We start from the raw sequence: 14388 nt of genomic DNA on the forward strand, positions 1-14388 counted from the left end.
ACCTTGGGGTGCAGGTAGTCGGTCCAGGTCTAGACTGCAGAGCCCCGGGAAGCTCACACTGCTGCTGGAGGAGTGCTGCAGGCAGGTTGCTGGGATGTCAGATCAGCATCGCTTGTGAGCTTCTGCCACCTAACAAGTTTGGGAAGAACTGAGCTTACTGGCTTACAGGCAGAATTTGCTGCTGTGTTGCAGAAAGCCTATATTACAGTTCCAGGATAAAAGCAAAACAAAGGAAACTCGGGTATGTTTCAAAACTGCCTCATTAATTTTGTGTTAAGTCATTAATTTTGTTTTAAGAAAGACATATTTCCCTTTTTTTGCTTCAAATAACAAGCAAAATACATTACTACTTTCTAATATATTCATAATTTCTCTTTTGGTCAAGGCAGGCAGTCATGTTCTTTCAGCTTCTTCTCATCACTGGGCTCCATCTTTTCTGTATTTGTTATATTCCTCATGTACAACTTGTAAAGCCCTAAGTGTTTCCAAACACTCAGTATTCACAAACACATATATTAATAATTTAATTAATCTGCAAGCATCATCTCATAATGCAGAATATTCCAAGAGCGAGAAAAGCTTGTGCTTAATTTTAAAATAAATAATTACAAGGGAGAAATCTCTTTTTTAAGATGTAAACTACTATTTTTATTGAGAGATTTGTCAGCACATCAGTGACACTGAGCCACCCTGTTCCCAGCAATGTTATTGTGAGTTGTCCCATTCCTTTCTGTGGAGCTGGGCAGTTCTCATGGGCTGAACTTCAGACACAGGCACAGATGTAGGCATGCCTGTGTAAACATTTAAAAGGTTTTATAGAAGTCCAAAGCAGATGCTGGACATCAAAATCTTCTGGAGGATCCTGGGTAAGACCAGAGCTTCAAGTCATGTAAATACAGCATTTTCCCCAAAGAAAAATTAAATTTCTATCTTGCTCTCTCCCCAATATTTTAGTAATATCCACGAGATTAGAAATCCTTTAACAATTATTTGAGCGTATTATGTTCATATATACAGTTTGAAGTGGTGGCAAAAAAAAAAGAAGCGACAAAAAAGGGTTGACAAACCACCCTCACTGCCTTTTAAGAGCGGGTTATTTTTTAGCCCCTCTGAAAAACCCCTTTACATAGCCACAATGCCAACACTTGCAAAGGCAGCGCTGCTTAAAATTTTAAAGGGCGACACAAACCTTTATTTTCACACTTTGAATCGAAAAGGGCAGCGACAATTTAGCACTTCATAGGGCAGCGCCACAGCCAGCTAGGGCGAAAGGCAGCGGCCAGCAGTTAAGTTACGCAACTCGCTCACTCGTTATCATACGTTTTCATTTATGACACATTTATGAAGACGCCGCAGCTCGACCCTGGTGGGACCACACCAGCACGCTCCCCCAGCCCACTCCGCCTTCACCCCCCTGCCCCGACATGGCGACTGCGCCCCCACACCGCCCCGCCGACGACCCGCCCCCCCCTCGACCCGCCCCCTCCAAGATGGCGGACGCACCTCCAGTCCCTCGCTCTGCCCCCCCGCCTCCGCCGCTTCTGCGCGGGTGCGCGGCCCCGCCCCCTCTTCTCATTGGCCATCGCCGCCGCCCCTCCCACCACGGCAGCCAGTAGTAGCGGAGACAGAGGCGGTGCGCGCAGGTTTATCCCCACGCGCGGGGGCCTGCCCTGATCCGCTGGCTCGCGCGCCCCGGCGGGGTTGCGCCCCCTGGCGGGCGGCGGCGCAGGTGCGGGAGGAGGAGGAGCAGGAGCAGGAGCGCGGGGGGCCGCGGCGAGGCCCTGAAGGCTGCGGGACTGACCCGGGCCCCGACCCCTGACCGCAGGCTTACCCCATGCCAGCTCCCTGTCCGACAGGCATCTCTCTGCCCGCGGCCGTGCCGGAGCGCAGCGAGACCCACGCGGCGCGCCCCGACTTGAGCTGGGCTTGGCACTGCCCCGGCGCCAGTGACAGCGCTCCGAGCGGCCTCCCCGGAGGATGGAAGAGAAAAGAAGTAAGCCTTAAAAATAAATAGGTGTATGTTTTGAGCAGTCATTGGTCTTGTGAGAAACAGTTCTAGAAGCCAACAGTCTTCCCTTAAGGTATTTTCCCATTCAGCCAAAGGAAGTATCTGTTCCAGTGTTTTTTCAATTTTAGCATAGAAAAGATTAAGTAGCCAACATAAATGGAATGGAATGGGCTGCCCAGGGGGATGCTTGAGTCACCATCCCTGGAGGTGTTTAAGGAAAGACTGGACGTCACACTCAGTGCCATGGTCTGGTTAACACGGTGGCGTTCGGTCACAGGTTGGACTCGATGATCTCAGAGGTCTTTTCCAACCTAATTCTGTAATTCATGATGATGGAAATTCGGAATCTTAAATGTGGTTGAAGAGCGCTGCCTTGCTTCTCCTTACTGTTGTTACAGTGTAGATGCCTTGCTTCATCTTACTTCTGCCAAGAAACAGATTCAGTAATATATTTACCTAAAAGAAGCTTTCTTTTTTTTTTTTTCCCTAAATAAATTAATTTAGTTGTAGTACTGACAGCACAAATTTAAAAAGAAAAAAAGAACTGTGAGCTAATAGACAGTGGGGATTGTGTAGGCTCACCTGGAATGTATGGGCCATCCGTGACAGCTTCATGACTGAGGGATAGTAAGAAATGACTACGTAAAAAAGCTTCCTTATGCAGCTTGTTTCATTTGTGTGTTCCTCAACTGTATCTTGACAAGGTGTGGGATGATATTTGAAAGGAGGGTGACTGTTTCACCACAGTGCTGTTTCACCACAGCACCACACAGTGCTGCTGCTGATACCCACTGTAGTATTTACTTGCATAAATTTTGAAAAGCTGAGTAGCTACAACCATTGTGGTTGCTCACACAATCTCTTACTTGTACATTCTGCACCACTTGTAGTGCTGCCCGACTTCTTTGAAGAGGAGAACCTTACCAGTTCCAGGGAGGAGAGCATTAAAGGTAGTATAATTTGGATTTATGGAGGGGAAGGGGAAGGTAGTGTATATTTGGCACTGCTTCTGATGTGAAAATGACAACTGAAAGACAATAGCTTTGCCTTTTATGGTTTAAGATGTTAGTCAGCAGCACTGCAGGAAACACGCACAGGAGTTGTTTTTCTAGTGGCTGGAATAAGCAGCCCTGACCTTGGCTGCTTGTTTCTTGCTCTAGCATCATTGCCCTGCACAATGCTGGAAAAAAAAAGTGATATGTGGCCACAAGGATTCTATAGAGGGAAAAGAAAATCCCTCCAGCCAGTTTTAGAACTATTGCCACCAGATGCCATTCCACACCTTGAGTCATCAGCTGGTGAGATGATTCTGAAAGCTGACAAGGTAAATGCTTCCTATGTCTGTTCATTTGCTATCCTCCTGTCTGGGGTTGACAGTAGCAGCATTAACATTGGAGAGATTAGTGATGTGGACATCTGTCTTTTTTGAAATGAAAATTGTACTGTGAACTTCATATGCGTTCTTTGCTCCTCTGTGCAAAACAAAGTTTTTGCTGCTAGAGTTTCAGGACACTCCAGCATGAGAACTGGGGAAGCATTTCTAAGGTGAGTGAGCACTACACATAGTAGCATATGTTTTATTTCTCTTTATTTCTCAGCTATGCATGATTATAGCTGAGGGCCCAGAAACAAAACGCTGTGTTTTGTCACCCGTCCTCTGAAGTAATACATCCACCAATCCAAAAAATCATCCGAATTTAGTAAATGTATTGAAGTGTCTGAAAACCAGTAATGAATGAGGACAGCAGTTTTGATCTATTCCTGAATGTGTATTTTGAAACACAAATATGAAATATGCTTACTTCTCAGTATTTTAAATTTGTGATACTGTCATGCACAGCGAAAGGATGGGAATGGCACAGGGCAGGCATTGTCTCTTGGACCACTAATGTAGGCTTCCAGAAATTTTTGTGGCTTTTTTTGTAATGGGACTTTAACTTTTTCACATTTTTCTTAAAATTTCTGTGAATATAAGAGATCATTAAATTATGTTGAGAGTTAGTGCCAAATCAGTTCTTTCACAAGATGAAGTACTTTCAACATTGCCTGTTTATATTAAATATTACACTTTTAGCTGCTGGTGTCACAAGCAGCTGGGGTTGTGGTGACAAAAGATTGTTACTCCCTTCACTGCTGTCATGATGCTTTTGAGAGTAACCGTACACTCTGTACTGCAGTAGAATGTCTTTGCTTCTGGTGCCTTGGGCAACAGAAGTCATTCTCTAGTAAGTCAAAAATGAAGGAAATACTTTTTTACAAGACTTACAAGAATGCAGTATTTCTTGACTGCTGGGGAGGTATCACCCCAGCACATTTGCCAGCTGAGATTTGCTGTCTGAAAGTGGAATGTAAACCTAGTCTGACAGTGGGCTCCACCTCTAGAAATGGAGTAGGATTTGCTTATTCTTTTGTGCTTGGTCATTGAAGAAGAGGAACATTAACCATGAGAAAGAGCTTGTTCTTTTTTCAGGCATCATCTGTTGACACACTGAACCCTATTTCCTTTTCCTTGAGAAAGATGTACTGCTCATGTTTTAACAAAAGCTTTCATGAATGGGCTTAGTACCTCAAAAGTACATACCTTTGGAAGAGAAGGTATGTTCTGAACCAGTAGCTTGAATTTCTTTAAACAAAATGTTCTTTATTTCTAGTGGAGGAAGGAGGCATGACATATGGGGTATATTAATTATTTCAACTGATATCACTTGGTGAACAAAATTTACCAAACTGCTTTTATCTGAAAATATTGTGAATATTTTTTTTCTCTAGAAAACATACCAAAACTAATGATGGGACAGGATAGTCAGAGAGGTTACAGCAATAAAAAAAAAATTCTGAATGTCTTTTGTTGAATAATATATGCAGTTCACTGAGCTGAAAATATTCTCCTTTGCCACTCCTGTGAGTTTCAGTGGTGATTTGTTTATAGTGGGACTAATTTTCTGGTATTTGAAGAAAGGCTTCCACAGCACCCTTTGACATGCTTCAAAGGTTGCTTGAAGGAGCATCATGGACCATCAGAACCCACTCCAGTTCGTCACTTGACTTCTGTTTCACTTTCTTGATTAGCTTTAGGAATAGACTTCTGAAGGTTTAAGCTGTTCTGCTGTCCTGACTGGTTTTTGAGAAGTGCCTCCAAATGAAATGAGCCTTTGAATAGTCCACTAGAAGTTACATGTATTTCTAGACTTCTCAGGAGCTGTACAGACTTGTAAACAGGAATTTGCATTTCAGGTGATTTGAAAACGTTTTGGACACAATTGGGAAGTAGAAGAGTGGATGTCATATTTGAGCAGGTGCAAAATGTGCTGCTGTTGCTAAAGGAAAAGATCAAGAATGGAACTGCCACAAACCAAGGTTTGAAATCCTTGTAGCTGTTAAGCTGGACTGCAGAGGAGCTGTGGCCTGCTTTGTGTAGGTCTTTGAGATATCTGACATAATTCAGATATCTCTGAATTTAAATTACTTAGTAGTTGGTGGTTTTAAGCATTTTTAAAAAGTCTCTTCATTTTAAAAAAAGACGATCTCAGGTGCATTTTGCTATTTTCTTGTTTTGCTGATACACTTTTTCAGACAAAGCGTGGCTCTTCTTAGCTCGAAGATAAGTAGACTGATGACAGAGTAAAGAGAGAAACTCACACTAAGTTGTCTTTTTGTGTATTACTGCTACTGTACTGTAGGCCACCAGTTTGTGTGTGTTTGGAAGTATTCCCACAGCTTTCCAAAAGCCAAGGGATATTCACTGTTAATTTACAACTACTACTGTGAGCTGTGATTTTATTGCAGTTCTTAGATGTGCCTGTTAAGGTCTGTGGTGCAAAAGGTTTCTAATAGTATCAGTCTTGCAATACTCTAGATTAGCCTAATGAGGAAACAAGTCTCTCTGGTGGACTTACACCTTGTTTTCCCTATTATCATTACTTCACTTACATTAAGTATCTGCTTTGGTTTGGGTTTTTTTGCACAGAATGCTGGCAGGCTTGGGCACTGGTGAATGAAGCTAATCTAAGTGATCTCTTAACTTTGACAAACGGTATGTGCATCCCAATTGTATTTGTTTGGTATGTGGATTCATTTTTTTCCTGTTTTACTCACTAGAAGTTTAATTCCTTCCTTTGAAATCAATAAAACAGATCTGAGAAGGCCATTAGCATTACAGTGGGGAAGATATAATTATTAATTTCCTCAGGTACTGGACTGTGAACTTTCACCTGGATTTGTATTTCTGTGGTTTGTGTGTGTGTGGATAATACTTGTGCCAAGGGAACCGGTTTGAACTAGTAAGCCCTGATGAACCTGAGCTGTCTGCAAGCAGAGTTATTCTGTGCATGACTCCACTAGCTGAAATACCTTGGGATTCTTTTATCTCAAATAATGAAGGGAAATCTATAAGTGTGTTTCATGTGCGTGTTGTTTCTGGTCACTTTGAAAACTGTGGAAGATTTTTTAGTGGGGCACTTACTGACATGCTCTTTGTTAGCTGTACTTCATAGCAATGCATTATTTTTAATGAATTTTGTCAATTTTCTCTTTAGTAACTAAATTCAATTATAGATTGAAATGTGAGTTGACGAAATTTTTGCTTGCATTCATTTTTCTCAGTAAGCGATGGGTTTGATGGAGATGGAGTACAGGAAACCGAACCCAAATTGCAGCATCTTCTTGCAGATGACAACACTGCAAATGCTGTAGAAGGTTCTGACAGGTCAGCATCTTTATTTCAGTTCCTTATTTGACATGTTGTTTACTGCATTTGAGAGAGTTCTCAGTTTGTATTTCTAAAGTCAGTTTTGAATTCTGCCAGCTTTCAAAGTGAAAATGTTTTTGACTTACATGGAAAATGTGAGGTTTTAAGTAGACTTGTCTAATTTACCCCATGAGAACATTGCAGAATAGGGCATTGGGTTGTGAATGAAGATTCATGACTATTACCTGGATTATCAGGGTTAGGACTTAAGCAGCAGTTCTCAGGGTTTCTGTACTTTGCATATTGTCAGGCATGTGACTTAGTCCCTCTGTATTTAGCCTCAGGTACTGATTGGGGGGTAAATATGTTGTTCATCTCTTTTTTTTTTTTTTTTTTTTTTTACATCCTTTCTGTGTTTTAGTATGTAAGTTCTTTCTGGGAAGAAGCTAAGAAGCTGTTGCTTTTTTTTTTTTCTTTTTTTAATGCAACTGAATATATCTTCATATGAAGTTAGGACAGTAATACCATGTGAAACTGTTTCAGTGAAACCCTGGGCCTTCCAGGAATGGGCTGTTTCTTTCCTGTGCTAAAAATATTGAACCACTAAAAAGCTGAATGCTTCGCTGGTTGTCTAAGATGCTGCTCTTTTTTCTTTTTTTTTTCTCTTCTGCTCCAAGTAACAGGAAAGAGGAGATGGAAAGAACGTGGTCCGGGACTAAAAAAGCATCTAGCGAAATTCAACACTTACCTTTAAACCTACAGTATCAGAACCACAAGTGCTCTAGTGCATGTCTTGCCAAGAGAGCAGCGGGCTTCTACAAGGGTGAAAACCCTCTGAAGATGCCAATGCTGTTTCACTTTCAAAGACGGCACGCAAAAGCAGACTGCCTTTCGAAATCACTGGATGTGAATTACAAAGCTCCTTGCGGTCGGAGTCTGAGAAGTTTTCGAGATGTGCGAAATTATTTGTTTGAAACAAAGTGCAATTTCTTATTTGTTGATCACTTTTCCTTCAACACATATGTACTGTTGGGCAGGAACACCATGAATCCCGAACCCCTTGTGTTTGACTTTGATATTAGCAACGGAGCCGAGTCTGTGCCCATCTCCTTCTGTAACAATCTTGACCGCGCAAGGTTACCTTATTTCAAATATCGGAAGTCATCGTGGCCACGTGGATATTATCTCAACAACTTCTCCAGCCTGTTTGTGGATTCATGTGACTGCACAGATGGCTGCATTGATAGGTAGGTAGAAAAATCTAATCTTAGTCCAGTGACACGATGCCACAACAGCAGCGTGGTGGTGTGTGAAGGTGCACAGTACCAAACAGTGTCAAACAGGACCAATGCTGCTGGAATATCTGCGGGAGTTGTCTTGTGCCATGTTCGGTATTGACTAACACCACTGTGTCTTTCTCTTCACCAGAACTTGGGTGCTCCTACTGGTCCACCCTCTGTTGTAGTGAAGGAAGTGTTCAACAGGTGGATTATTTTGTTCCTTTCCCTTTCTTCACAAATTGGCAGTGCTTCTCCTCCAGGTGGAGCTGACAAGCAGGGCTGTTGCCTTTGGAAAAGGTGTAGGAAAGAGACTCTTGTGCCAGCAGAGGAAGAATTTTTTCCTGGCAGGCAGGGAAGGATCCCACATGACAATATCTGCTGCAGCTCCTACTGTGGTATCCTAAAGGTGGGATGGGACAGCCTGAAGGGATCAGATCGTTTGGAACTTAGAAGGTTACTGAGGGCAGAGGAAGAAACAACCCTCTTCCCAACCTCTACATCCTTTCCTTCCCCTTATCTAAACAGAAACTATGAAAGCCTGTGGTCACAGAATACATTTATGGTCTGAGCAGTTCCAATAGTGTTGTTCATTGCTTTTTCTAAATCTCAGTAACTCTGGGCTACAGACACTCTGTGGGAACCTGCCACAGTTATTGTATGAGAGTTTGGTGATAATTTTGTCTGCTTTCTTGAAGGGTGTTTGTCTGATCTCCATCTGTAGGTGTTACCTGGTATTGGATCCATTTTGTATTTTTGATAGCTGGGGCAGTTGCATGTGCTGGTGTGCAGCATAGTTGCCCATGACCCAACAAGACCTTGAAATCACAGCCTGGTATAAAGAAGCTTCAGTAATTAAAATGATTTAGTTTCAGCTGAGCAGTGAAGTCCCACAAGAGTTGAAATGCTTTTGATGTGCAATTTTAGGATTCAGGATTTGCACGATCGCTGGGATTCTTTGCAGTTGTTGTGCCATACGGTGGTGAAGACAAGTGCTGTTGCTTGAATTCTCCACAGTGTGAAATTCTTCACTTCCTGAGGGCTAAGGTGGTAGGAAAGTAACAAAGTAGCGGTTAACAGGCTGGAATGCTGTGCCAGAAGAGGTGATTTTCATTCATTCGATCCATTTGATAGTGTCCTGTTTATAATAAATTTCTATTGTACTTCAGCTGTTTGCATGTGCCATTTAGGGAGCTTGGTGGAAGAATGAGGTTGGGGTGGAGCGAACATGTTTATTGTAAAGTACACATAACCAACCAAGAGACAAAGTAGGGTGCCTGAAACAGCCTTGTGGAATAAAAGAAGTGGGGAAGGGGAATATAGATGTATATATACAAGTGTGTGTGTGTGTGTATAGTTAAGTACATTTCAACTTACCTAGATTTATGATTGATTTGCGCTGCTCCAAATACATTCCGAGATGTTTTATTCTTACTTTTAGGTCAAAATGTGCATGCCTACAGCTAACTGCAAGAGGCTGTAGTAAAACTTCTCTATCTTCAGGTAGTAAAAGATGCCGTGGATACCGTTACAAAAGACTGGAGGGACCTGTTCCTAGTGGGTAAGAAAGACTGAACTATTAACTGCTATTTTATTTGTATGCTCTTATTTTACTCCTGTAGTGTAAGTGCTACAGGATTAAGATAACTGGAGTTTTTGGCTAACTGAAACCTTCTAATTTTGTCACAATTTTACTGACAGATCAGGATGATAAAAAATAATTAATGTGACTTGAGTAATAGGAGGAAAAAACCCAAAAACTCTTCTACTGCAGATCCTACAATTTTCACAGCTTAGATTAAGGTCTAAGAAAAGTGTAAAGAGTGACCAGAGTCCTAAAGAAGCATTGACCAGCTGCTGTTGCCAGACTTGGTTATATGTGCCTCTTCCAAGAGTCTCCAAAGCCATCCAATGCTTCAAGTGTTTGCCCTTTCTATTATTCAGCTCCTGTGGATTAATATGTGGCCTGAAGAAGGTGCCAGTTACTTCAAGTGTTCAGAAGAGGAATCATGCAAAGCAGCTTTCTGCAATAGCCAAAGGCTTGAACCCACTGGCTTAAGGAGCCCTTTCGGTTCTCTCTTGCTGTGTGATGTTAGTTTATGGTTAACGAGCGGAATTAAAGCTGTCAGGGAACCCAGAAAAAAATGCAAAAAAAAAAAAATCACAATTGTGAGTTCTTGTAGATATACTTTGTTAAATCTTTAAACTCATGACAACTGCATTGAGGTTCAGGCATATAGGTTGTCTTTGCTAAAATCTGTTCTAGTGTAGAATGAGGTGCTTCATAGGGATTTCTGCTTCTGTGAGATTTACTCCTATAAAACAAAAATTTAGCATTTATTTTTCTTGTCTGCTGATACCAAAATCTAGCTGACAGACTCTTAAAATTGATGAATCAGCAATCAAGAAAGTCACGATTTCCAGAGCACTGCTGCACAACCAGTTTTAGTCAGTCTTTATCTTTTCAGTCCACTGCCTTATTGATGCTTAGAAGGGAAATTAATAATAGAAACTTTGTTTTAGTAGTGCATCCTTTTATATTGTGTTTTGTTTTTCTTCCTCTTGACAGAATTTACGAGTGCAGTGTGTTATGCAGGTGTGACAAGTTGATGTGTCAGAACAGAGTTGTACAGCACGGCATTCAAGTCAGGTTGCAAGTGTTCAACACTGAAAAGAAAGGCTGGGGTGTCCGCTGCCTGGATGATATCGACAAGGGGACCTTTGTTTGTACCTACTCAGGTAACAGAAGGTGACCTGTGGAAGATGTGTAGCATAATTTTCCCTCTCTTGTGGCCTCTGCCCTGGATTTTTTTTGAGAACACGGAAATATGGGGTTGGAGGAGAAGTGTGTCAATATAATCTTAACTTGCAACATGATCAAATGGACAGAAGAACCTTGAAGAACTCTGCAATGCAATGGTGACAGACAAACAATCAAAACATTCTGGAGCAAAGTCTATCTCAGACTGTTGATTTTTTCACCTCATAAGTCTGTGCATGCTGTACTGAGGGCTGTATGTCTAATTCAGTTTGTATGTCAGCCTCTATTGACATCATAGAATCATAGACTGCATTCATATTTTGCTTTCCCAAGTAATGTTCTTGTATTTTTTTTAATGTAAGTTTGACCTATGATAGTGTGAAAGTAAGAAAACAAACATTAAAAAAAACCAAAAAGCAAACCAAACTTTTCTTTTGCTTTCAGGCAGATTAATGAGCAGAGCTGAAGTATTGGGAGATGCTGGTCAAGAGCTGAAAGAAAGGAGTGCTCTGAATGACAGAAACCATGGGTTTTTTTCCAAAAAAAGAAAACTTGACACTGATTGTTCAAATTCAGTCATTGAACTAGTGCAGACTGGTAAACATGACATTCTTGAGAATAAGGAATCTTTGTCTCAAACTGTGGATAGTGAAAATAAATCAACCCTGTAAGTTTATCAAAATAAACTTAAGCATAACAAAATCAATATTCTGCTATTCTAGGAATTCTGTTTTATAACTTAGAGTAGAACTGAATGTCCTCAAATGAGGGTGGGTTTTTTCTTTCTGAACTTCTTTGTTATTTCCCAATTATTTCTTCTAGTGGGACAGAGTTTTCCTCTTTGTGAATTTTACTTACTATGTGTACCACTTGGCATTTTCTAGAAAGCCAGTTCATCTCTTGGATGTACTTGATCTGTTCAGGGAATTAATCATGATGCAGCTTTGAAACAATTAATAGAAGATACTTGAGATAAATCATTTAAAGATACTTGATGATGCTGAAGGGTTTAATGACATATTAGCCACTAACTATCCTGTCGTTTGCTACCAGTCTCTAAACCTTTTCTTATTTCTATCATAACCTTTCCTGCTAGGAGTCTGACAACACCTCACCTTTGCAGTGAATTATGTTTTCACTGTATACTCAGGGTCTCATAGCCTATCAGCATTCCTAAAATAAAATTACTGCAAAATAACCACGTGGCTGTGTCAATAGCATGCTCAAGTCTTTTCAGAAGGAAGTTGGGAGCTTCTTTGTTGCTCTGCTACGCTACTTTGTAAGCACTTTCTGTGTACTACTCACAAATGATTGCAAATTGTTGCTCTTCTCATAGTAGAAGATTATTGTGGAACTTTGAGAAGTACCATGAAATTGCAAATGGAAACTTTTAAAAATATCTGCTACTATTTTCTCACTTGCATTTCAGTATCTTGGAGGCCTAGTGAATTCATCGTCTAACTACATAATTAAAAGTAATCAGCTAGGTTTTACTTCTGCTAAGTGCCATTACTAAAAATTGTAGGCAAGCAGAGTTTCAAAGTTGCCTGTACTACACTGCTACCTTAAAGCTCGTTAATTTCCTTTCCTGAGATTAAAAAAATGGTTTACACCTGGGCTGTATAAAAAAAATATGACAGACAAAAAAACATTGTTATTCTGCCTCTTAAGAAATGATAGTCAGTCCAGCTGGACTGAGAAACATTTAAGAGGACATCAGTGTGCTAGGCTTGATGTGTCATTCACCCAAACAGATTGCCTTTAAAAGAATAAACAATGTAACCATGTAATAATGTCACATTTTCTTGTGGCCTCTGCACATTTTGAATTTACAAAGGAGTTTAAATCTTAAGAAAGCCTTAAAGAGCAGCATTTCTTGCAATTATCAGTAGCCCAAAGAAGTACCAGGATTTTCTTTTTTGTGGCAGGAAAACACATTTTTTTACATTGAAAATTTTCTTGAATAAGGGCTGTTATTTATTGCTAGACATTTTACAGATATTAATATTAGTTTTGAAACTGGTGTCTTCTACTGCAGTCTGAATGTAATCCAAATTAATGTGACTTTAGATGTTTTAAATGTATATACCAAATACTACTTCCCATCTTCCTCAACTCCTAACATGAAAGACTGAGGTCCTTTTGAGGGAAAGTATTTTCTAAACCTGCCATATATTGCATCTCTCCCCCTCTGCTGTCCCTTGTACCCACAACATCTTTGTTCTCCTGTTTGAAAGCTGCACTATTAAAACTATTGAAAGTAGTAGCAGGAAAAAGGCAAAACTCTGTCTGTAGGTGCTCTATTTTGAGGTGATCTGATGTAATAATAGTAAAACAGCAGACTGGTTCTCAGTTGGACAGTTGGGAAACAATGTAATCTGATCCCTCAATGCTGCTGATCCCTCAAAAGGTATGAACAACTGGTTTTTTACAAATACTACAGAGAACTTAGCCTAGGTCCTCAATTCTTAAAGGCAGAATAATCACAGAACATGGGGTGAGGCCAGACTGCAGGCTCTGCTGTCGGCTCTTGTAGAGAAGAGACTAGAACCAGAGGCTGAGAAATGTGTGTTGTGAGAGTTACTTGTGAGTCTGTCTTTTATAATTTCCTTTTGACCTTTCTGTACAGGGTTCATCCAGAGAACTCGAGTATTGCAACCACAAGGCCTGGAAGAACAGGGTTTTTTCACAATCACCAGCTAAAAATGGTAATAATATAATAGGCTTTAATAGATTCATTTTTCTGTGCTGAATATTTATGTTAATTCTGACCTTTTCAACTTGTACATTTAGATAGTTCTAATGACCTTTCTTCAGGAGATTGTGTCACACTGTGAGCTAAGCTGCCATGCTGGAAGCTGCACCCCATCCCTTCTCCATTATCAGTCCTTCAACATGTTCCTCCAGACCAGCACTAACTACTCCCACAGCCTTCCCTTCTCCACCCTTCACTTACACTCTAGCCTTGAGAATGCTAGGAATTTATTCTCCCCCTCCCTCTCCACTAACTACTGGGTTAGGGTGTGAGAGTGATAATATTTTTGTGATGCCTCCCAAAAGAATGGCGTAGCAGGGAGAGAGGAAAATCTTGGGATTTGTACGCAATTTTTTCATGCAGTGGCAGAGTTGGGAGAATTTGATCTGATCTGAGTGTGAAGTGTTGCCTGCAAATATGTGTAAAGGAGGAAAACTGGGGTAGACTTACTCTGTAGGTTTTACTGGATTCATTGCACTTACAAAATGCACATGGGATTTTCATGCTAACGTTTGGCTCCATTCTGGAGCTCCCATAAGTAGTTGCCTTTTTGTGGCAGGAGAGGAGAAATCCTGCCACATCTGTTCATTTCATTGAAACTCTGTAAAAAGCATGTTTGGGCTTTGGTTCAGCAACTTAGAATTCTGGTGAAATTGTTGGGACTTAGACACTTACTTAAATGTTTTGTTGCATGGGGAACTCCTTCCAGGTTATTTTGAACGATCCTTTGAAATTAAGATAAATATTGCATTGCAGTGAATGTATTAACTTTTCAAACTCGGCCACAGCCATGCATTACAGAAGGTTTGAACCTGCAGCCCTAGAGTTCTAGAGGCCACTTGCTGTACTGTGTTGACTCCGAGTTGCACACAGCAACAATACATCACAGCCTTTTCATTT

The 14388-nt window shown here is 40.8% G+C and overlaps 2 protein-coding genes across 5 annotated transcripts in view; one reads left to right on the forward strand and one right to left on the reverse strand.

The window, feature by feature from the left end:
* Window positions 1–1567, reverse strand: part of CAB39L (calcium binding protein 39 like) — a 63313-nt gene extending 61746 nt beyond the window's left edge. For 2 of the 4 annotated variants that reach the window (XM_017815115.1, XM_017815114.1), the window contains exons 1-2: window positions 1504–1567; window positions 3–129 (exon numbers count right to left, since the gene is read on the reverse strand). The gene's annotated coding sequence lies outside the window, so the exon portion shown is untranslated. Of the gene's footprint in view, window positions 1–2; window positions 130–1189; window positions 1364–1503 lie in introns of those variants that run through there. The other 2 variants (XM_017815116.1, XM_017815118.1) reach the window with 2 other exon arrangements.
* Window positions 1568–1761: 194 nt separating this feature from the next.
* Window positions 1762–14388, forward strand: part of LOC108497410 (histone-lysine N-methyltransferase SETDB2-like) — a 49396-nt gene continuing 36769 nt past the window's right edge. Inside the window, exons 1-10 of the mRNA XM_017814989.1 lie at window positions 1762–1993; window positions 2899–2958; window positions 5243–5365; window positions 5976–6041; window positions 6611–6713; window positions 7373–7942; window positions 9414–9533; window positions 10542–10711; window positions 11178–11400; window positions 13363–13441. Coding sequence (XP_017670478.1) covers window positions 1978–1993; window positions 2899–2958; window positions 5243–5365; window positions 5976–6041; window positions 6611–6713; window positions 7373–7942; window positions 9414–9533; window positions 10542–10711; window positions 11178–11400; window positions 13363–13441 — 1530 coding nt within the window. The 5' untranslated portion in view covers window positions 1762–1977. The remainder of the gene's footprint in view (window positions 1994–2898; window positions 2959–5242; window positions 5366–5975; window positions 6042–6610; window positions 6714–7372; window positions 7943–9413; window positions 9534–10541; window positions 10712–11177; window positions 11401–13362; window positions 13442–14388) is intronic.

This window comes from Lepidothrix coronata, unplaced genomic scaffold, assembly GCF_001604755.1.
Source record: "Lepidothrix coronata isolate B3197 unplaced genomic scaffold, Lepidothrix_coronata-1.0 Scaffold48, whole genome shotgun sequence".
In the NCBI taxonomy this organism is placed as follows: Eukaryota; Metazoa; Chordata; class Aves; order Passeriformes; family Pipridae; genus Lepidothrix; species Lepidothrix coronata.